General features: G+C 46.7%; 2 protein-coding genes across 2 annotated transcripts; one reads left to right on the plus strand and one right to left on the minus strand.

Moving 5' to 3' along the window:
• Positions 1-10,920: 10,920 nt before the first annotated feature.
• htra4 (HtrA serine peptidase 4) lies at positions 10,921-20,471 on the plus strand. Its single transcript, XM_037482772.2, has 9 exons — positions 10,921-11,332; positions 14,548-14,647; positions 14,729-14,933; positions 16,134-16,328; positions 16,434-16,466; positions 17,525-17,639; positions 17,727-17,784; positions 18,171-18,266; positions 19,495-20,471. Exons 1-9 carry the CDS (start codon positions 10,921-10,923, stop codon positions 19,658-19,660), a joined length of 1,380 nt encoding a protein of 459 aa, XP_037338669.2. The 3' UTR covers positions 19,661-20,471.
• tm2d2 (TM2 domain containing 2) lies at positions 20,040-23,651 on the minus strand. Its single transcript, XM_037483378.2, has 4 exons — positions 23,253-23,651; positions 22,187-22,274; positions 21,990-22,105; positions 20,040-21,187 (listed from the first exon to the last, which is right to left on the minus strand). Exons 1-4 carry the CDS (start codon positions 23,516-23,518, stop codon positions 20,974-20,976), a joined length of 684 nt encoding a protein of 227 aa, XP_037339275.1. The 5' UTR covers positions 23,519-23,651; the 3' UTR covers positions 20,040-20,973.
• Positions 23,652-24,506: the final 855 nt, after the last annotated feature.

Consider the following 24,506-nt stretch of genomic DNA (forward strand, 5'->3'; position numbering starts at 1 on the left):
CTGAAAAGCATGCAGGGACGGCGTGCTCCCGGCATCGATGGCCTCCCTGCCGAGTTTTATAAGGCCTTCTGGCACATCTTTGAGGAGGACATCCTCAAAGTCCTGAACGAGAGTCTGGCCTCTGGTTCCATGCCGATGTCCTGCCGCAGAGCTGTAATAGCTCTGCTGCCAAAAAAAGGAAACCTGCAGGACATCGGCAACTGGCGCCCTGTGTCCCTGCTGTGTGTGGATTACAAGCTCCTGTCCAAGGTCTTTGCCTCCAGGCTGAGAGAAGCTATGGAGCAAGTCATCCATTGGGACCAGACCTACTGTGTCCCTGGCAGGTCCATGGTGGACAATGTCTATGTAACGCACCACAGGAGACCAGAGTAGACCCAAGCGCAGAGCGCAGTTTTATTAACGAGGTACAGACGTCAGGCGTGGTAGTGTCCGGTGAACAGGCAGGGGTCGAAAAGCCAGGCAAGCACAGAGGTCGGCAGAGGTACCGTCAGGGAGCAGGCGAGGACGGAGCTGGGGGTCAGGCGAGGGGTCGAGAGCCGGGAGCGCAGAGGTAGGCAGAGGTACCGTCGGGGGTCAGGCAGGCGTGAACGAGGTCTGGGACAAAGGAGAGGTCAAATAGCAGGTAGGCAGAAACAGGATATCAATAGAACGCTCGGACTGTGATGGCAACATGCACAAGACTTCGCACCGGCCTCTGAGGCTTCGGCACCTTAAATGCCCAGCCTCTCCTGATTAGAGACGAGCCACATGTGCGTAGGTGGGAGTGGCCGTGCCGGCTTTGGTTTGGTTTTTAGTCTTTTTAATGTGGTTTTTACAGAGAAAATTTGTATCATGGGAGCTGCCTACAAGAAAACAGAAAAAGAAAAGTGGCAGCTCCTCAACTATCTCTCGGGGGAAGCAAAAATGGCCATCTACCTGAGCCGGAAAGCCAAAGTAAAGAACGGAGAGGGGCAGGAAGCCAGGGCAGTGTGGCTGGTGAACATCAGGGCCAGACTATGGCTCGAGTTCAGTTTTTATAAGCACATTGGAGACGTGGACGCTTTTAAACAACGCTGGTGTTTTAATGATGTTGTTTGTTCTGTAATCGAAAATGAATTGGTGTTTGCTCCAGTTTTTAAAAAATGAAGTGTGTATTGAAAAAAAAAAAAAGCAGCAGCAAAGCACGTCTAAACTTGAAAGGATTATAACAATGTAAATAAAGCGTTTTCTTTAAAAAATCAAAAAAAAATCTCTCTCTCTCTCTCTCTCTCTTACAGCTGTCACAGCTGTCTGCTTCCAAAGTTTGGTTTCCACCGCCGAATCATTACCACGATTTCTCATCAAACGGCCAACTAACCCTCGGGAAGCCGCTTTCACTCAAAACACATCGAAGATGAATCCTCCCGTAGTCTCATCAGAATGATTGATTACTGTTTTCATTTGCTGTTATGTAGAAGATTTTCTGCTGATGGACCTGATGGTTGTCTAAATACATCAGTCTAGATAACACAGGAAAGGGGTTGTTGGTACCTAGGACAGTCTAGTAGTCCGATTGGGGCAACGCGGTGTTGCGTAATCTCTTTGTAAATACAATCGGATCGATATGGAGACTTTTGCTCAGCCAAATTACAACGAATATGTGAAAAAGCAAATCAACTTGCGTTATCATAACATTGCTCAAGGTGGCTCAGCAGAAAAACTGCAGGCTGAAATAATGGAGCAACGTGGCCAAGTAATATAAAATAATAAAAAGTGTAAAGAAAAAAAATGGTTTGACATGAAATGAAAAAAGAGACTGCCTGTTGGCGATTATTCTCCACAACGTACCAACTGTCTTAAAAGATATTCAGCGGCAGCGTCACAAAAATAAACCATGTTGAATCTGTCCATCAACTTTCTTTGAGGAATTAAAAATCGCGGCCATTTTGAAAGTTTAACCTCTTCTTGAGGGGATGAAATGCAAATGGTGCTGACTAGCGGCCGGGTCTTAACGTAGATTTCAGCTAATGGAGAGTTGACCCCGAGAGGGAACCGGAGCTGTAACTGCGGTATACGGGGTGGGGGGGGACACATTTGTCTTCTATATGTTTCCGTAGACAATAAATGTTTTGGTAATTTATTAATAATCCTTTGAAAATACCATTTTGCCCCTTTAACCTAAGCTGGCCTTTAAGCAGATTCAACGTGAAACCACGATTTAATGAGAACTCTGCCCTTGACTGAAGGCTAAGGCTGGGGGGGAATTGAACATGTGTTCCTCCCGTGGCGTGGCGTTGGCTCAGAACGTCTCCTCCATGAGCCCGTGTGAAATGCTTATCGACGGAGACAGAGGCTGCGAGTTGCTCCTAAACAGCCACTGAGTTCTCCCGCATCAACACTGAAGTCGGGCCTCCCCTCCATGTCCCAGTAGCCTTGGACCAGAATGTCTTCACGTTGAGAAAGGCACTTCCTCTTGCCCCCAATTTCCAAAGCACCCTAAATCCTCTTAATAGATTACGCGCCATCAATCAGAGCCCACAAAAGGGAGCGAAGGAGTAAACTCAATATCCATGGCTAAGCTTATTTGCCCCGGCGGTGATCTGACAGCTGGAAAGAGTGTGCGAGATGCACTTTGCCACCGCATTACATTCTCATCAACGACAGCACACAAGGCTTATGAAATAGGACGTGGAGTTCCCCTCAAACAGCCCCCGGCTCTGGCAATTGCCATATGGGACCTTTTTTTTTTTTTAAAGAAAAAAGCTCTGATAGTCCAGAGGGGCTGTCATCTCGCTGCAGTTTCATTTTCAGCAATGCAGACGCAAACCCCCGCAGGCAATTAGTCCGGCAGTCGTCAGAGGAAAGGAGAGAGGAGACGGCGGCCGTGGCTGGTTCCTCAGATGGCCGACCTCGGGGGGGGGGGGGGGGGGGGCAGCACGCCTTCCCTGCGCCGCACCTGAGGTCTACAGAGGCACCGGCGTGCCCCGTCGCACAAGATGAGATGGCAGGCCCCAGATTGGCTGATTGCTGGCGGCGCGAAAGGTGGATCGCTCCTGCCCCCTGCTGCCGGGCAGCCCGCATTCAGCCCCGTCGGCAGCGGCGAGGTGATGATCAAGTGGGTTCACTGATGGCCAAAGACGATGCTCTTAAGAGGGACGAGTGGCACGAGGGCCTCGCTCATGGCCGCGGGCGGGGGGGGGGGGGGGGGGTTGGGGCACGTTGAGGCTAAGAGGACACACAGCGACTGCTTTCAAAGTCACTTTGAGAATCTCGAGAAGTTGGGGGGGGGAGAGTACGAGGCTTTTGACTTTCAAAAACTAGACCACTCCTGATCGGGAAATTGCACAAAAGGACGCGGGCTGTAATGAGCTTATGAATTATGAGTTTTTGCGGCTGAAATCATGGATTTGTATGCTAAAGAGGGGCAGCCAGGAATGACGGCTGCTATAAATGAAGAAAAAAAAAAAAAAGACTGGCGTCGTTATGCAGTCGGCCGTTATTGGAATGGCAGGTCGTTACTTTGGCCTCCGATGTGAGCGTTTCTTGACTGGACCGCGCTGCATGTATTTACCAAGTGAACGTGCATTAATTACAATTCGTAACAAACTGATCGGAGGAGCTGAGGTCACCGTGTCTCCCTTTGGCCGGGGGCCCAGTCAGCTCAAAGACAAATGGGATGTTGCCCTTTGAAAGGTCCGTGTCAGTCACCATGGAATCATGTGAGTGGGTATTAGGTATATTTTGCAGCAAGCAGTCTATTAAGACTCCCAAGGGTGTTTCCTTTTAGTGTTTCAATTAAACACAATTTTGCATTACAATAGTAGCAACATTCAGGTATACAGAGGCATTGTTTGATACTTCTGATATATGTGTCTATGCATAGAACATATTCTTCTACTTGTATATTACGTTGTTTTTTATGCCCTTGTAGGTTACCGGTGGTGCATTAAGACATGGATTATGATTATGCAGAATGTCTTCTGACCCTTTCTGTCTGGGAACTGAAGTTATATGTGTCACGGATCGGTGCTGGAGGTGCGGGCGGAAGCAGGCAGGACTCAGGCGCAGGATTCTCAACAGAAGTGTTCTTTATTAAACACACAGAAACAGGGACAGAGGCGTGCTCCAACGGACGGTTGACAAGACAATGACGCGACAAAGGACAACTGGCACACAGGGCTTAAATACACAGGGGAGGTGCAGGTGATTGGACACAGGTGGAAGCAATCAGGCAATCACAGGACAGGAAGTGAAGCTCACCCAGAGACACGAGACACAAGAAAGCTACAAAATAAGACAAGCAGAGGGCCCAAACCGTGACAGAACCCCCCCCTCAAGGACCGAATTCCAGACGGTCCTAAAGGGGAGCAGAACCGGAGAAAATCAGACCAGGGGAGGGAGGGTGGGGACCCGACGATCCTGGACCACGCGGGGAACTCCGGGTGATGGCGGCCCTGTGTCGGGTCCTTCGGGGGGCCGGCCGGGCCTCAGGGTCTCGGGGGGTCTGGCGGGGCGGCGGCCGGGCCTCAGGGTCTCGGGGGGTCTGGCGGGGCGGCGGCCGGGCCTCAGGGTCTCGGGGGGTCTGCCGGGTCGGCGGCCGGGCCTCAGGGTCTCGGGGGGTCTGCCGGGTCGGCGGCCGGGCCTCAGGGTCTCGGGGGGTCTGCCGGGTCGGCGGCCGTGCGTCGTGGCGGGGGGCGCCGAGCAGTGCGGCTCCGGCGTCGTCGTGGCGAGGGGCGCCGAGCAGTGCGGCTCCGGCGTCGTCGTGGCGGGGGGCGCCGAGCAGTGCGGCTGCGGCGTCGTCGTGGCGGGGGGCGCCGAGCAGTGCGGCTGCGGCGTCGTCGTGGCGGGGGGCGCCGAGCTGTGCGGCTCCGGCGTCGTCGTGGCGGGGGGCGCCGAGCTGGGCGGCTCCGGCGTCGTCGTGGCGGGGGGCGCCGAGCTGTGCGGCTGCGGCGTCGTCGTGGCGGGGGGCGCCGAGCAGTGCGGCTCCGGCGTCGTCGTGGCGGGGGGCGCCGAGCAGTGCGGCTGCGGCGGCCCAACCCCTGACCCCACCCCCCCCCTCAAGGGCCGGATCCCAGACGGCCCCCAGGGGTGGGGGGGAGAGGACCAAGGGATGGGAGGGAGGGGGCACGATCAGGGGCCGTGGGGACGGGCCAGGAGACTGGACTCTGGGGGCCGGAACGGGCGGAGACTGGACTCTGGGGGCCGGAACGGGCGGAGACTGGACTCTGGGGGCCGGAACGGGCGGAGACTGGACTCTGGGGGCCGGAACGGGCGGAGACTGGACTCTGGGGGCCGGAACGGGCGGAGACTGGACTCTGGGGGCCGGAACGGGCGGAGACTGGACTCTGGGGGCCGGAACGGGCGGAGACTGGACTCTGGGGGCCGGAACGGGCGGAGACTGGACTCTGGGGGCCGGAACGGGCGGAGACTGGACTCTGGGGGCCGGAACGGGCGGAGACTGGACTCTGGGGGCCGGAACGGGCGGAGACTGGACTCTGGGGGCCGGAACGGGCGTGGGTCTTGGAGCTGGGGGCGTGGGTCTTGGAGCTGGGGGCGTGGGTCTTGGAGCTGGGGGAGTGGGTCTTGGAGCTGGGGGAGTGGGTCTTGGAGCTGGGGGAGTGGGTCTTGGAGCTGGGGGTGTGGGTCTTGGAGCTGGGGGCGTGGGTCTTGGAGCTGGGGGCGTGGGTCTTGGAGCTGGGGGCGTGGGTCTTGGAGCTGGGGGCGTGGGTCTTGGGGCCGGTTCGGGCGGAGCCGGGCGTCGCTGCCGCCGTCGCTGCCGCCGAATGCGGAGGTCCAGGGCGTGGGGGTCGTACCTGGCCTGGAGGCGGGCGGCCAGCTCCAGCACCTGTTCCCAGCGTGCGCTGAGGACTGGGGGCTGGACGCTGGCCTCCATCGGCGAGGCCCAACCTGGGTCTGGAGAGGGGCGAGGGCGGTGACTGGAACACCGCCCGGAGCCTGCTGGCGAGTCGTGGTTGGCATTACGCCGGGCAGCCAGCTGCACGCTGCGTGGCCCACCAAAGGCCAGACGGGTTCCCCAAAAAGGATTTGCAAAATTGTATCCTGCTGAGTCCTCTTTTGGTCGCGTCATTCTGTCACGGATCGGTGCTGGAGGTGCGGGCGGAAGCAGGCAGGACTCAGGCGCAGGATTCTCAACAGAAGTGTTCTTTATTAAACACACAGAAACAGGGACAGAGGCGTGCTCCAACGGACGGTTGACAAGACAATGACGCGACAAAGGACAACTGGCACACAGGGCTTAAATACACAGGGGAGGTGCAGGTGATTGGACACAGGTGGAAGCAATCAGGCAATCACAGGACAGGAAGTGAAGCTCACCCAGAGACACGAGACACAAGAAAGCTACAAAATAAGACAAGCAGAGGGCCCAAACCGTGACAATATGGCTCTCTTCAAAGCCACAGGACCATTTGTAATATCACCTCACAGAACACGGCAGCATGGCTAAATACAAACCCATTTTCTAAAAGAATCCATTTTGGCAATATCCAAACTTTGTACAGCATAAGTTAATCCGGTGGAGCTGAACTCTTGAACTTATTGACCGGCTTACTTTGACAACCCACCACAACGTCTTTTGCTGAAAGCTGAGTGGACTTTTCCGTTTGGAAAACCTGGAAAATGACTTTTAGAATTAGGCCAAATGATCGCGTGGGGCCATTTCAATTAGCGCACCGAGCTCCAAGTGAGCAGAATCCCAGCGCCACCAGTAGAATACAGAACAGAACGTGTCTCAGAGACGCTGCTCCACCGAGCCTGGCTGCATGTCGGAGACTATTGAGGCAGTATCCAAATCTCTCTTACGGAGCAGTGTGAACGCTGTGTGAGTCTGAGAACAGCAAGGAGAAAATAAACACACAGATGGTCCATCTATGTGCTTCCCAATCAAATAAATGGCGTCATCGCAAACCCAATCGAGCGGCCCAACAGTAGCCCACCGGATCCCTTCTAAAGGGAGGGTGGCGTGAAAGGCTTTGGACCACAGGTTGATCTGGTTCCTTGGAGTCTTAATGCAATGTCTGTAACATACTCAAACTACCACAAACTACCGCAAGGATCATTTAGGCCATGTAAGAGAGACTCCCGTTTCATAGTGGCGAGGGAATGTAAAGGAAGGTGAAATGTTATTTGTGCAGACAAAAGCTATGTAAATATATATATATATATATATAAATATATATATATATATATATATATAATGTATATGGTAAAAATGTCCTCATTGACCTTCCATGTTATAATAATGGTTATTATATTATAATGGTTTACACATGAAGTTTATAATGCTCAAAATCTAACATAGACAGATAGCAGATGCGTTTTTTAAATAATTCAACACCGTGATGCTCAGTAAAGAAAGGTATGAACGGCTTGTGCGTTAATCAAATCCATACATTTTCGGATTATTAACCTCTGTTGAAAACAGCACACTCACTATGAAGGAATGGGAGAAACAGGTTTCAACAACGTTCTTTCAAGCACATCACCATAAATAAGAGGGGCATTCTACAGTCATGAAGAAATAGCATCCAACTCAAGATCTTTGGCGCACTCAATTTGCACCCTCGAGGCAAGTTTCCTCTCTCAAAGCTCAAACCTTTGGTGTGACAATGATTTCAAGGAAAGATACTTCTTAATGTACTTATATATAAAGACAAGTCGTTTTAGTGTACTACACCTGCAAGCAAAAAGGGAAAAAGGAAAAACACAACCTGAAGAGCGAGCATTTCTTCTTGCAAAGGATCCTCCAACAAAATGTTGTCTATCGGACGCAGTTGTTATTTTTGTGTGTTGTGCCGTGAGAGTGAAGAACCTGTTTAGGCTTTATAGATCGTAGTTTGGGTTAAAATAAGTATCTTTGTTATGTCCACGTAGTTAGTCAAGTCAAAGGTAAGCTAAAACAAGTCAACATTTACTTTTGGGTGTCACATGACCAGTTGTCTCCGGGGTGAACGTCCCTTGTTTGGAGTGCAGCTGGTCGCTCTTCATGCTACATCACCTGATTTTGTTCAAGTCCGCCCTGCGCTTTATGATTACAAGCGTTATATATTTCTTATGGCCTTCCGGCCCACATGTGCAGTAAAAGGGGCGTGACTCACAGCTGGGATCATCTCAAACTGTGGACGTCAATGTATTTGATTCGTTCACATGACTCGAGTACATCTCCTTCCCTTTCAAATGATTGTTCATGAGGTTGAATTGTTCAAGAATTTGAGTAGATTCAAATAATACATATTATTTTATGTGTTATTCCCTCCAAACCTCAAAATGTCAGGTGGCGCAACCGTCCCAGGAGTTTAAAAAAATTAAAAACTATTTATAAAAGTATCCAAATTTTAATAAATTCAAAATAAAATACTATTGTAGAAACAAATCAAATCAGTTTTTCAATCCCCAAAATTGTAAACTGTTTTATATTTTTTTTTATCCGTGAATTTGTATCTTCTCAAATGTTACCGTGGCAAAAATGTTGATCTGAAGTGAAGAGCAGAGCAGTTACCAGCATATATGATCATTAGGAGGATCCCAACTGACCCCTGTGGCTGAGGGAAAAGACGAGAGAAAGCACAGAAAAAAAGGACATCTTGAATTTCTTTACTTCCCTCACAGAACTTAACTCGGCAACCCTCCCGGCACATATAAAGAGAACACTGTCCATCCAATATAATCATCAACAACGCAGAGAGTAGGAAGCACTAAAAGCACGGGGAGAAGGCCGAGTTGCGTCGTAAAATGAACAAAACGAACACAGAAATGGAAGCTGAAAAGAATCTGACAAAATCCAACGGCGCATAGAAAGATGAATGGAAAGACATTCCAAAGGTCGCAATCTATAACTGAAGAGAATAGACCACGGATTGCAGAGAAAAGAGAAAGAGGACCATTTCCTTTTGTATCTGATTTGAAAATTGTTGAACGTTTTTAATCAGAAGCACAATGGCCTGCCCCGCAAGAAAGAAAGAGAAAAGAAAGAAATAACTGTTATTTTTATTGTACTTTTCTTTAAAGTGTTTCAAAGTGAACACCTTTATGAACACCTTAATGTTTTAATATTTTTTCGACTAAAATGTGCGTCACGTCATATTACCACGCTGGCAAGCGCCTTTTCCTGCAGGAGGCTGATCTGCAGCTATATGTTGGATTTATTTATCAGACATGTAAAGCATGACATCTGTACTTCTTATTCCATACGCCGTGTCATAAATTAAATTAATAGTAAATATAGAAGCCGTCGCATCCGAAAAAGATCATAAGATACAGATGTCCAATGAAACCATCACAAGTCAAGTGAAACTGACTTGACTATGAAATGAAAGGGTGTCTCATCTGTTAAATGCCTGTCGCCTCAAGACCTCTCTCCTCTTGACCCCACCTCCACTCTCCCGTGGGCGGGGTTTGGAGACGCGAGGTGAGGAGGCGAGGGAAGGAAACGGGGATGTACGAACCTGGAAGTTGAGAAAAGCCCACCTCAGTCTGACGCACAGTTGCATAATAACACCAATGAGGGGCCGATGCGTCAGAACCAGTTCATGAAAAAGGGGATCAGACCACTTGAACTGCAGTTGGTCAGTGCTCGATTTTGGATTACGCGTTGTATCTTTTGTTGACTCGTAATGGTAAATAAAAATGTAAAGAAACAGCTGTTTAAGAGTTATGGCTCAGGCTGTAGATCCTAAATTAGAATTTGATTTCAGTGTCCGTCCGGATTAGCGAGCTGTGGGATACGATCAAAGGTTGCTGTGGTTCCTTTAGAAGAGCCTCTCAAGAGTTAGTAAACGAGTTCCCTCTGTGGATCAAATGAAAGCAACGCCCTGCAACAGGTGTAACCATAGCGAGGGAGATACCGGCCTCTAAATCAATAGGTAGCTTCTCTCATAACGAGGGCTGACAGTTAATCATGGCGTCTGAGAGCCAAAACAAAGAGGGGCTGAGTGAAGGAGAATGAAGCCTGCGTCGTTTGAAGAAGCCGACTTGGATCTCCGCAATAACAAAGAGAAGAGTGTGCATTATGTTATGGTCACAGGGAACTCTGTTCATGAATATCCTTTACAAACAAGTGGAAAGTTTCCCACTTTCAGAATGGAGCTTAGATCTTGTCTCGTAGCTCATGCAGATGTTGAGTGTCCCTGAATACCTATGAAAAAAGACTGTCTTATGGGATATGATATTGGTTATTAAAGCTAGGGTTGGCAACCTTGAGGAACTACCAAAAGTGTGTAAGATTTACAAAACAAACAAAGAAAACAGGGCCGTAAGGGTGTGTTGGTCGCTGAATCCAACCAAGCGGCCTCTCTGTGTGGGGTCCGCATGTTCGCTCTGGGTTTTCTGGCTTCTTCCCACAGACCAAAGACCTGCTGTGGAGGTCAGGTTGAGTGGAACGTGCCCATGTGAGAGTGAAGAGTAAAAGAATAGGTGGCATAGAAGATGACTGACTGACAAAAACAAAACAGCCACTGTGGCCAATCGGCCAGGAAAAGGACTTATAATAAAGGTTCACAAGGATAAAAAATGCACTACGTGTCTTTTTTAAATTTATGATTGCATTAAGTTAGATGGCCGAGTTTCACCTTAGCCTTAGATGCCAATACACTTGCTCCACCCATCACATTCGGTAACCATGAGCGGGCGGAGACTTCAACCTACATCGCCTTTGGGTCTCCACATTAAAACAAGTTAAAGTCATAAAAAAAACCCCGATGCAGCTGCAGTCAAATTGAGTTTTTTGGGCGGATCCAGAACAAAGGATCATAAATGAGAATCCAGCATGCTGGTACTAGAATATAACGACTGGCCCTCAGCCAGCCTCACAGGCTTTGAAAAAGCTGCAGTGACATGACATGTCATGGTGTGGTGGTGTGTATCCAAGGCCTGGGGGGTGGGGGTGGGAGGTCAGAGCTATACCATCCAGACTGAGTCTGCACATTAGATTTAAGTTATACTAGGATGAAGTTGGTGGCATACCTCGCTCTCCTCGCCGCGGCAGCCCACGCCGGTCTGTTGACGGAGAGGCCAAGTTGCCCGGATGTCTGCGTCGCGTCTCGGTGCCCCCCTGCCTCGCGGCAGCCCTGCTACTACGGCCGCGTGCAGGACGGCTGCGGCTGCTGCACGGTGTGCGCGGCCGGGGAGGGGGAGGCCTGCGGGGAGCGGGGTCCCCCCTGCGGAACGGGGCTGCAGTGCGACGCCGTCGCGGGGGGCGGGCTCCGCGGCTCCTGCGTGTGCGCCTCGTCCGGCCCGGTGTGCGGCAGCGACGGGCGCACGTACCCCAGCGTCTGCCGCCTGAGAGCCCAGAACACCAGAGCGGAGCTCGGTGAGGGCCCCCCGGTCATTGTGATCCAGAGGGGTTCGTGTGATTCCGGTGAGTTGTTCGATTGACTTCACTTGCTTGCAGCAATATTATAATTATTATTATTTCAGAACTTTCAGAACGAAATTTGATTGTTGTTATCACTAAATTTGTATTAGTTGCTTCTGTAACTTCTGCTAAAAATAATAGAGACATTTCCAGTATTATGGCTGACTACTAGGGTGAATTCAGGTATATTGGGACATCAGGTAATTTGGGACAGCATAAGGAAGAGGCTATGGTAAAGTTAGGGGTGCTAATACATTGCTTAGGACTAAAGTCACGTGAGATCACACAAAAGAAATCAAATGCTGTCCTGATGTCACCTGAATTTATTATACTTCTACCACTGCTACTATTAAAAATGATATTAATATTATTGCTATTAATCTACAACTCCTACTACTGAAATAATAATATTAATTTAAAAAGTAATTATTATTATTGTTTTGGGGAGTTTAAGATGGATTATACCTTTGAAAAGAACCACACCAGCTGATTCCAGATGTTGAGCCAAGCAAGAAAGTAAAGCTTATTTCCTAAGTTCTCCAAAGTATAGAAGCTGAATAAGTTACATCTTCCAGTAGTGGTCTGTGCCTATTAATAACCAGAGGTAGAAATCCCAAATGCCTTCAAAGTCGCTGCTTCTTTTTCCTCACATTTGTAGACATAGTGTGGTAGAAGCCATTGGACATATTACAATAAACAATAATAATGTCACATGTTGATAGGTTGTCTTAACATTTTTAAGTGTGTTGTTTTTGTTTTGAAGAACTCCACTCATCATGACCTGAAGTCTTTAACTTGACTTGGGAAGCTCTCTTCTCTGCTTTGGAGACTGTGCGTGACTCTTACGTTGGACGAAAACAACAAGTGTATGAATGTCTTCCCAGTAGTGGGCCTCTGAAGTGCTCCATATTCATGCCCCAAAATGCACTCACAAATCCTCCACTGATGGAATCCTCTCCTCCAGAGGGAATCCAACACGCTGCTGCGTAAATACACCCTCCTCATTTCACGGGCTGGTTCCATGCATTTTCATAATGTAGGGTTTGTTATGATTGCCCTCCACAGAGGAGAGAATTCATCATGCCCCAACTCCCGCTGCTCCCCAACACACGCAGGTCTGCAAAAGCTCACAGACATACGATGTTCAGCCAAGCATGCATTAATAATACTTTACTGGAGGTGTTTTTTTGAGGCCCTTTCCCTACAATACACCGCTGCGACTTTAATTGAACCCCGACCCCCCCCTCCCCCCCGTCAATGGATGGAGACAAATATTAATTGCAGGGACGGTAGCTAGATTCATGCAATGCCAGGATCACACAAAAAACAAAAATCCATCTCTTAAAGAAATGCCTTTGTGTCCGGCAAGCCAGTGCACGGACCAATTAGCGTCCTGCAATGAGCTTCTGGCAGATGTTGGCAGATGTGAGCAGATGTGAGTGTGTGTGTGTGTGTGTGTGTGGACAACACAGATTTGTTCCAAACAACGAACAACGATTCCTTAAAATAAGTGTAGACGGTAACGCACCGGAGAGTCTGCAATGTCATAAGAGCAAAGGAAGGTTAAAACATCCTCTTTGCAATTGTATGGTATGATCTACATGGCGTCGTATGTGCAAATCTACACTTGTTTTCAAATCCAAAGACCTGGTAGCAGATTAGTGGCATATAACATAAGAGTATTCATTTTATGGATGATCCGCAGTAATCACACAAGTCGATTCAGCGTAATTAAACGGTTAGACAAAGGCACAAGATCTCCCTGCCAACAGGGACTTTACTGTTGATTTGTTCATCAAGCTCTCTGACAGGCAAATATAGTTGGTGCCAAAATAGCTGTTGGCAATAAGCACGCTGGCATATATTATGTTTTTTTTCTGCAGAGACCAGTTCATTTATGCAACTCTGTAACCACAGCATCAGTCAGGATGTGGTGGCTTCGGAAGAGCGATTGCGTGTTTGCTTAGAGAGCAGGCACAGATCATTTTGGAGATATTATAAGGGAAGAGATTGCACTGCCCTCAGGTGACTCGGAACACAGGTGTCCACAGCAGATAGCATTTTAAAACTATGGAGGTTTGACCTTCCATTTCCTCCTCAAGCCATCACAGCCTTCAACTCTATCATATTTTTAAAAAAAAGCTAATCAACTGTATGAAGAAAATGCAAGACAGAATAAATGGCTTTGGCACATGTTTCAGATTTGTTTAGTCCAAGTTAATAGCTAAAAAAGCTAGGGACAAAAGTTGAACATATCGAGTGACATACTCTGAAAATTAAGTCCAACATTTCATCTTCATTTTCAACATGCTGAAATGCGGCCTTACCTGCGCTGTGAAGGAAATAGCTTATGAGTGCTCTCTTGCTATTTCCACGTATTTTAATTAGGTAATATGCTGACACTAGGCTTATGACAGTTTTGTAATGAAAATCTAAATTCTCTCTCAGAGTAATAAATAAACTCAAGCTTTGCCCAACCTACTGAACACCTGCATGTGAACTTGTCTTAGCACCCTTCAATAAAAGCGCCAAATTGACCTTTCAGTACAACCCATCGAACAAGGAATACCCAATCACAGCGCAGCAATCATGTAGTTTGAACTAGTCATGGTCAAATATTGTCTAATATTTATGTAAGTTTCTAAAGCGTGGTATTTATATGGGTATGACAGTGTGAGCTCTGACATCTTGACGGACTAGCAGTGGGAAGCAGGTCTTATCGAAGGCTCAATTACCTCACTAAACTAATATGATGACCACGGTGAACTTGATACCTCATAAATATTGGCATTGTGTTAGCCTTGTCAATGCGAGCATGTTAGCATGACGGCATTAGCATTTACAACCTAAGAGCTGCCAGCATGCGTTCTTTGTTTAATCTGCCATCCTGAGTGGCTAGATCTAAAGATGTTTCTATCAAACCTACATCTACAAACCTTGATGGCTCTACAGGAAAGTGAACGGGATCACCACTCAATAAAGTTCACCCTGTTGGGACCACGACCGGGTCACAAGTGATCGTCAATTGTTGTTGAGACATTTCAGTTTGATGAACAAAGCAATCAACACTTAACGTTGCATCCTTAGCGCCACACTGCTAACATGGCTAGAAATTGTTTGAATATTTTTTTTCAGATTTAGAGATTTAAGCTTTTAGTGGTTAGGAGGCTTGACCTGGCGTAGCTTGTAACCTTTGCATTGTTCTGTGTCCTCAAAAGGAATGCAACGTCAAGGAGGTATGCGCCACAAGTTCAACTTCATCGCAGATGTGGTGGACAAGATCGTCCCAGCTGTGGTGCACTTGGAGCTTTTCCAACGGTAAACCAGCAACGTTAATTGTCACCTCATGTCCTCTCAGATGTAAAATCAGGTTTTTGATTTGCCTTCTTGTCTTGCCAGAGGGCCATTTTCCAGCGAGGAGGTCTCTCTGTCCAGTGGCTCTGGGTTTGTATTGTCAGAGAACGGCTGGATCCTCACCAGTGCTCACGTGCTCAACAACAAGCAGCGGATAAACGTGGTGCTGAAAAGCGGTTTGCGGTACGACGCTTCCCTCAAGGACGTGGACCAGAAGATGGACATTGCTCTCATCAAAATCGAACCAGATGTGAGTGCCCATTGCGTCCTCTCAGCTCCCATGAGGCTAGATTCTGTCCTTTGTTTTCCTCTGGCCTCTCAGCTTGTCATCAGAGTGTATTACCCCCCCGACACACAATACGTTTTTCCATGGAGGAAGTCGACAATGGCCTCTGCCCAGCAAAAATAAGCTCTGCCTCTTCACTCAGCCAATTTGTTATCTGAATTCATTTGGGGCGGCGTCGGGTCATGTCTCGTCAAATTCAAAGCCGTCGTTTTTCTTTTTGTGTGTTGGCGAGTGCTGTTCTGAATAAAATATGCCACTACTCAGACATGCTGTTACACAACCAGCTGCTTTGTATGGTAAGGGGCCACTGCGTGCTCCTTCAGTCAGACTCCGCTCCGCATGAAGCGCATCATTAACATTTGTTAGTGCTGATCTGAATACCAGAGTGCCTCAAGAGTCCCTGAGAGAAGCCAGAGGAGGAGTCACTGTCTTAACTTGATAGGTGAAGGAGTTTATCAGAAAAGCAATCAGGGAGTGGTGACAGCTGTACAGTGCAATAACTCTCTGGGTTACATTCTTTGGAGAGAAGGAGGTCTCAACCCCTGCCTGCAAGGCAAATTTGGGATGACATAAGACTCTCATTCTGCGGGAGTTTGAGCTGTAAATTTGTCTGAGCATTGCAAAGCCACCAGAGTCCAAAAAACCTTGAGGAGGCAGGCAGGGACAAGCTAAGGCTTGGTTGAGTTTTTTTTTGTTGTTGTTAAAAATCCCTTTTTGGAGCTAATAAACCAGAAGCCTTCCCAATGTAGTCCTCGGTTTCAGGAACAGAGTAAAGTAGAGTAATCTTTTACATCAATTACAGGTTTTGTCCATTGTTCATGTTACATTCTTAACACGTTTTTCCTAAATATAATTATTGATCATGACTGCATCCGCTATCCGACGGTATCGACTTGGCGTGGAGTGACTGCTCACTGAGCACGGTTCCAATGTGCAGGATCCAAGTGGCAATGAAAAACTTCAATGCGAAAGTTCATTTTGGCTCCAGCTACTTTAAAGCCTAACATAACCTTACTTGAACTCTTATTCAATCTATACTAACCAATGCCAGTGTCTAGGCGAGCTAGTTCTCCCGCTGACCTTCATTGATCCTACTAAGGAGAGCTAATGAATGAAATAGGGAAAAGGCTGCATTCACTGAATGGATGTGACTTGTGGCTGCAGAGTCCCCTGCCCGCGCTCCATCTCGGCCTGTCCTCGGACATGCGTCCCGGTGAGTTTGTGGTGGCGGTGGGAAGCCCTTTCTCCCTGCAGAACACCATCACCACGGGCATCATCAGCAACGCGCAGCGCAACGGACTGGAGCTGGGCTTTAAGGACTCGGACATGGACTACATCCAAACCGACGCCGTCATTAATGTCAGTAAGCGCTCCCTGTCTTGGTTCGATCTGTCTCGACCATTTTTTGTTCTACTTTCACAATGAGTCAGTAATAGGTCACTTTTGCTCTGTTTGGATTCACAGTACGGCAACTCTGGTGGGCCGCTCGTCAACTTGGTGAGGAGGATTTGTAGCGCTGTATTGCATGAAAAGCGATGATACCATTATTCATCATTTCTGTACATGTTATGCCCTCTGCCATGCCGGCACACTTTCCTGTTTTATGCATGACAGTGAAGACTAAGGTCATGATTTTGTTTTATTTAATACCCAAAGTCTCCGGTCTACTCCCACTGGTTTATGATTAAGCCTCAGTGTATTTTGTTGACAATACCTGATTATGGCTGCGTTGTTCCCGTGGAATGCAATCAGACATTTGGTGCAGGCATTTATCAGGGCAGCTGCCTCCAGCTCCCTTTGCCTAAAAATACAATTCTTTCTAAAGGAGAACAGTTGCCATACCGACAGTGTATTTTATAGATTGTCCTTCACTGGGATAACGCAGATACGTTACTACAATAACCAGGGCTTAGGGGTTTTGTTGAAGCAAAAGGAACATTTAATAGAATGTGAGCTTTGGAATATGCATTGCAAGACAAAGAGCTACTACTACTGCGGAAAAAAGGAAACCGTTGAAACACTTCAGACCAGGATTCAATTTCTAAGTCTAAATCTGTCGATTTTAGAAAATCAGTAAATGAAATGAAGCATTGTTTCCATCCACTGCTGTAAAGCCACTTTCAGGAGTTCATCAGTGAAGTGGACGGCAACAGTTGCCTATTTGGAAAACCACTGCACCTTTTCAGAAGGAGACTTGCGCCGCTCTCCCCAAATATCGCATGACGCGCCCGTTTCTAAGTACTTCTACGTGCAATCGTTCGTACTCCAGGTAGCCGACCGCAATAACTACACATCAGCTGCACTATTGTACGCTCTCAAAAGGTGAGGTCGTACAAAATGTGAGAGAGGGATGAAACCCGGTCGACATGGCGTCATTTAAAGAGTTATTGTGGATCAAGTGATCGGTGCAGAGAGATGCATTTTGGTTTCTTCAGTGGAGAAGCTCTCTTGGACAATTCATCCACGTCATCATTCATTCGCCAAATTGGTTCCCATTTCACTTTGAGTAGAGGCACAAACGGTCTCATCCCCCTCGCCTTCTGTTTATTTGACAGGATGGAGATGTAATTGGCATAAATACCATGAAAGTGGCGGCGGGAATCTCTTTTGCCGTCCCTTCCGACAGAATACGACACTTCCTGGCTGACTCCTTCAACAGACAAGTCAACCGTGAGCAGGATCTAAGGCTGGTGTTGTGGATCTCTCTCCCTTATGAACCATGTCATTTATTTGAATTCATTGTTTATTTGCATTTAGGAAAACCTGGATTAACAGAGAAACACATAGGCGTCCTGATGCTGCAGCTCTCACCATTGTAAGTAAAGTTCCAATGATAACACGTTGGTTTTAGGTGCTACTTGAAGCACTTTGTAGGGATGTGGAATGTAAAAAAAAGTATTTTGGCACAGTATGGGTCATTTTGAGGGCAGTCAACATTAATCTATGCGGTTCATGCCGAATTAATGCAACAAAATACTTAAACGTAGACATAACTCCATGAAATCGGATTAAATTGATTTAGTCCAAGTCATTTTGATCAAATTCATCTCAAATGAATAGATACGATTGATCAAATATAAAAACATGTTGTTTGTTCAACTCAATAGCTGCAGTCAGGTACATCAAGATGGAGAGAGCTTTTTATATTAGAAGTAAAACAAACCGAGGTGCGAGTCACGGTCTTTCTCTCCACTTCTCCAGTTTGATCCAAAATCTCAAGGAGCGTCTGGGCGAGTTTCCCGATGTGATCTCAGGTGTTTACATCTATGAGGTAATACCTGGAAGACCTGCATCCAGGTAAGAGGCGAGCTCCAATCATTTCTTTCTCTGTCGCTCCACTCAGCTCACCACGTCACATAACGAGAGAAGGAAAGACCAGACTAATGGATATTTACTGATCATTTTGGTTCGGTGAATCATTGAATCCTCATTTATTTTTCCTGTGGTTTCAGTCCAAAACACATAAACACCAACTAACAAGAATCGCTAATTGACACACGCGCACGCCAATGTTATTCTCCAAAGTGAATTACATCAAATGTAAATGTATGTAATAACATACTGAATTGTTTCTCGGCTAATTATTACTCATTTAATGGACAGAGCCTGTTTAGGCGCTGGGCTTTTATAAAAATGCAACCACAGATTGGCAAACTGGCGTTTTTGGGCCCTCCGGGGTGTGTTGTGTAGCTGCGGAATAAGAGCCTCCCCGCAGTAGTCAAGGCCGCGGATCAGCTGCTCATTATCCCGGCGCCTCCCGCTGGTCGAGCTCTGACATCGTCCTCTCACTGAAGCCGGCGTCTCTCTCGCTCGCTACATTCTTCATAGTCCAACAGCGCCTCCAGGGTCATTGCAGCCTGGAGCTTTGAACAGCACACAGCGGCAGTCTGACGCGCGACAGAGGACGGCAGAGGACTTCCAATACACCGTGGCAGTGCCCAAGCGCCGTACTCCTCCTTGCGTCCCGCGCCATTTTCTGATGTGCAATCGCTTGCCGTCAGTCAGTCAGTCTGCAAAGGATCGCCGGCGAGAGAAGGTCCCTCACGTGTGAATGTCAAGCGGGGGTTGTTCATGATGAGGCCACTTTAGCTTGGTCTCTCAGGGCAGAGGGAACAGGACTTGTCTAAAAGGTCAATGATGTTTTCCTGTGGGTGGCAGATCCACCCAGCTGGGTTTGCCTTTTGAACCTTTTGAGCCCCAAGCCCATCGAAAAGCATGTTTTTGTCAAACAATTGGCAAAGCGACATCGTTTGTTTGAGACTGAAGCTGTAGACGGCTTATTTAAAATAGTGCTCAAATAAATTCATATTTCAAGCATCACATTCCCAAATTTTTTCCAACATTGGTAAAACTTGGACACTGGAAAAAAGCTTGATATATAGATTCCGGTGATTCATTCTACTTTTCCATTCATGTCGTCTATGAGATGGTAACTGTTTCCATGAAGTCTCAGGACTTTTATATCGATGCAAACTGCGACAGGACTAAGAAGGGTTAACGGGGTGAGGCCTCCTCTTCTCCGCAGCGCCGGCTTCATCGACCACGACGTCATCGTCCGCATCAACGGTCGGCCCGTCCACACCACACAGGAAGTGAGGGAAGCCGTCCGGAGCGGCGGCGCGCTTTCGGTGACCGTGAGGCGAAGGCGTGAGGAGGTCACTCTGACGGTCACCCCTGAGGACGTTGAATGATGCCACTCACTGCACATGGGGACCGCCGAAGCTACTGATCCGCTGGTTGCTTCGTTGACGGTTTCGCCGAGGTTTCTCTCCGCTGGTGGCCTGGCATCAATGCTGTGGAGCGCTTGTGGAAGGTGGTGCTTCAGGCTTGTAGTACTTCAGGCTCACGGTGCTCATCGCGGTTTGCAGTGTTTACAAATAGCTTTGCTTGTATAGACTACGCCGTCTGGTAGAGATCCTGCAGTGCAGCAGTGTTAAGCCCCTCCCAATGCTAAATAAAAATGCTTTTATGCATGATAAAATCATTGTAGCTTGATCTATGGTGCCGCTGTTGAAAAAGGATCATATGGAATACCGGCTGTCAATATAATATAGAACATACTTTAACAGGATGTTAGAGGAAACTTTATTGAGGACAAGTAGTGAAACAAATACAGTAAAAATACATACAGTACACCCATCCTCAAACTGATAATAAATAACATGAATATTTGGAATACTATGAAATATTCCCATACTTTGAAAGCAGAAAGAGTGTTGTCCTGGTGCAAAGCAACATAATGAGATGATCCCCGCCTGCATCAGCTGACTCTACTGGTGCCAAGTGCTAATGAGAAATAAAATAGACTGAGAGGACGCTCCGTACCGTGAGCCACGGCGGCAGCTAACAGCGGCAGATCCAGCATGGGGCACTTTGGGTTCCTTCTCATTGTGGCAACAGGAGGAACTCCGGTTCCCCAGGAGCACATTAAGCAGCTTTAAGAAAAAAAGATGGAAAAGCCAAATAAAGATGTACGCCAGTGTGGCACAACCTGAACCCTGACTGACTTGGGTTTGTTGTTTATTATTTTGGGCCAGTGGAGATCTCTGTCAAATCAACATGACACACAAATGAACATCTGAAAGACATCAGTCAAATACATACACAGAACAACGGATTGACTTTAAAGAATATAAAAGCTTCTGTTGAGTGGATCAATACTATTTACAATATCTTACAAAGGTCAAAGAGACTCCTGAACATCAAAGTGTTTAGGGCATTTCTAAAGACACAGATTACATCTACAACAAAGGACAGATCTGATGGATGTATTTCATACAAACTGCCACATCGTGAATGAGGTGCCAACGTAAATGATGTCTCTTTCTCAAGAGTTTAAGTAGAATGGAGGATCCCTTTTCTGAGTTACTATGTGGGCCTACAGCGACTGTCTGACAAAGCTGTTACCACGACGACAACAACTAGGACGTGGCATTCTTTGGCTTTCTGTGGGACATTTCAAGTGGATTCAATGGTGTCCTAAGTCCCGCCCTTGCGGTGCGTCTCAGTAGTAGGTGCACCAGTTGCTGTAATCGCTGGGCATCAGGCCGCCGGTGATGAGCAGGATCAGGTCCACGAACCACCAGATTCCCAGACCCCCCAGGGTGAGCAGCTTCCCGACGGCGGTGCCGGTGTGGCCCAGGCAGAAGCGGTCCACCCCAAAACAGCCCAGGAAGAACGAGTAGAGCAGCGTGGTGATGAAGTAGTGGCCAGTGTACCTGTGCAAAGGTGGTCATTTTAACTGCCATTTGCTACCAGTGACAATATTCAACTAACCAACTTTAAAAAAAGACAGATTTTAATCCACCCTGGTGGACAAAATAAAAGTTTTGCCTAAACCATGTCCAGCTGCTGCACCTCTCTGATCTACTGATAGGACAGATCAAAGGACGGATCAAATCACTAGCCGGTGAGCGTGACGGCTCAAAGCGTCGACAGACATTGCCCTCTAGTGGTGACCTCCCTGCGCCACAGGGGTGAAGAACTGGAGGCATGTGCAGTGCATTTTGGGTAGAAACAGCTCCCCTCATAACATAGCATGTCTTTCTGACCTAAATCTGCAATTGGTCTGAGTTGCTCCAAGTTGCTCTCCATATACTTTGTGTGTGCGCAAGCTTATTAGTCAAAGTCTCTCTCACATATACTGTGTTCAATCTCTGATACCATTAAAAACACACCTAAACACAGCCGGTTCTCAGTAAAAGTATGTGCTAACATGTACAATTAATACGTCTTCTATTGACTTATCCAGATGTGAAAAAAGATATTTAACAGGAAATCTTGACACAATGCTTATTGTTTGTGCGAGAAGTCCTTATCATATTATTGTGAGATATAGACATTTGCCCTTACAGTGCCATTAACTGTTAAAGCCGTAAAGAATTCAGATTTGACCTGAAATTGACAACGTGAATGTGTACTTAAAGCATTCTAAAAGTGAAGAGAATAATTCTTTTGCTTTGATTGCGTGCTTTGTTTTGCCTAGTGCTTTGGGTGACAGTAAAGGCAGCATTCCCTTACTTGATGCAGGGCACGTTTCCTCTGAGGAACTCTCTGGATCCGGCACACTCGATATCATCGAGGGCCGTGCAGATGACCCGTGTGTGGTTCACCTCTTCATGTGTCTGGCCACCCCACTGAAAGAAAGAAACACAGCAGAAAATAAAATCAAGTACAGGATAATGTCATGTGTTCTTAAAAAATGAGAAAACGCTTACCCCGAGACAGCCATGGCCCAACTCCATGAAGGCGCTGTGGTTCAGTGCGTGATCGACTGGGTCTTGGCAGTAGATGAACTCCTCTGGTCTTCACCGTGATAAATAAAGAGAGGGATAAAGAGGGATGGATTGTGAGCTAGTATCCCATTGCAATAAAAAAAGGAATAATATTTAATTTTAATTACAGATATCCCAAATGAGATACTCGTTTTAAACATCCAAAATACATATTGTCCATAAATTTAGCATTTGTACAAAGAAAAACTCATACATAAGATCTACAATCCAGTTAATACTTTTTTATTAGTGAGCCATTTGGATATGCTAAAAAATTGAGGGGATAAGGAGAAGAGATGGAAAACTAAAGATAATGATAAAAAAAAAGGCTCACCTCACTTATGACTGGTAAGAAATGGATAGTAGATCATGTATGCAGGGGTTTTCCTATTCTCTAGCATTCTATAGTTCAAAATTCAATTGTGGAAATCTGAAACTGACCAATTACTCAAGATTGGAGTAAGTAATGTGATTGCTCCTTGAAAATGGGACATGGTTAGGGGAAGATCACAATTGTGGGTCTGAAAAATCAGATGATTTAATAATAATGATATTTAATGACAGACATCTGCAGTACAAGCATTGGGTCTCACTACTAAATATCAAAAAAGCAATTTATAGGATTGAAGGACATCTTAACTATGGTCACGGTGCTATATTTACTATCAGAAACGATATTTGGCCTCTGTGGAGAAATTTGAACGAGGTGAAATAATGCTACAGACCATATAAATACAGACAGGGGTGTGGTCTGGTTTCATGTTTGAACGGTCTAGCTAAAGCCACCGTCCTCTGTAACATTAAAAAAGCTCTAGTTTTACAATATATTACTATTAGTGCAACGTTGGTGTAACAGCCCCGCAGATGGACAGGTGAGAGCGATCAGACTGATTGACGGGCAGCTTTTGTCTCAGCCCTGCAGCTGGCTACGCGTAGTTAGCATCGACGTTGGCTAGCATACGAGCCACAACACTGCCTACACACTACCGTGTCGCTTCACGGTACTTACAGGTAGCTGCAGAGGACAACCGGGGACGGGGGTCGGTACTCATAGGGCTCTGTGTAATTCGTATTCTCCACCGGGATTTCATATTTCACGGTCCCCGGTGGCTGCTCGCTGAACGGGACCGCGGTAGCTCCCTGGCTAGGAGAAGCAGCGGGGGTCCCCGTTGTCGAGGAGTTTTGGGAGTGAATGCCTTCCAGACATTGTAAGAGAATCACCGTCAGAAGCAGCACCAGCTGCCCGCACAACAGAATGTAGCTCACCGAAATCATTGTCACCCTCAAAACGCTACATTCAGTCTAACGACATAACCGTTTACCGTCAACCGCGACATTTAGCTAACTCTGCGATGGTTTGTTTGTGTCGCGTGGGAATGACGTAACGGACACACGTCATCAAAAACGGACGTTTTCTTTTTTTATGGACGTTTTCTATTTTTATTACTTGACCCTGGACAGTTCAAGTGAGGCTTCCTGTTCAAACCAGATACCCAGCTTCTTTTAACTACAATCTTCCCAGTAAGAAGACATTGTGATAAACTAACACCAGAAATTCCATTCTTTAGAGAAGATTCAACACATTCATTTTGTTATTCCACCATCTTTACACTTAAATCTTCTTTTGTGATGTGTATTCTAAAACAAATTAAAATGTAGTTTGCCTATTTCTTTGGTAATCTACAGAGATGATGCCAGGTAAAAACCCATAAAAAGAGTTTTTCCAAGAATTGGCATCCCTTTTTGCAATCAATTTGTCTTTTATATAGTTCAAAAGTATATTGAAAACACATTTTTTTTCTCTAGCATTTGAATGTTTTCAAATGGCTATTGCAATCTCAGTATGGTTTCAATGAGCACAATTAGAGGGTTTTTTATCGGGAAGCATATTAACCCTAAGAAACGCTTCTCTCAATATGAGTTTATGGGAGGAAGTATTTTTGGGCCCACTGACATTACTTGACAGAAGGCAGGAGCATGAAGCATTTATGAATCGCAGCCGGGTGGATGTCAAACCAAACAACAGGTCAAGGATATGAATAATGACCTCATTGGCTTTCCAAATCATATTGCCATTAAAAGCTTTTGGCAACAGTTAGTGGGTTGTTGGTTTTATTAAATTAAAGATTTGTATTCAAGGTTTTAAAACAATAAGTGTCAACAAGTCTGGTCTTTTGATAAATATAATTTTCTATCATTTATTGGATGGCAGTTTTTGAGGAAAAACAAATCTCATGGACAAATCATATAAATGCAATGAAAG

The sequence above is a fragment of the Pungitius pungitius genome, chromosome 5 (genome assembly GCF_949316345.1).
Source record: "Pungitius pungitius chromosome 5, fPunPun2.1, whole genome shotgun sequence".
Taxonomy (NCBI): Eukaryota; Metazoa; Chordata; class Actinopteri; order Perciformes; family Gasterosteidae; genus Pungitius; species Pungitius pungitius.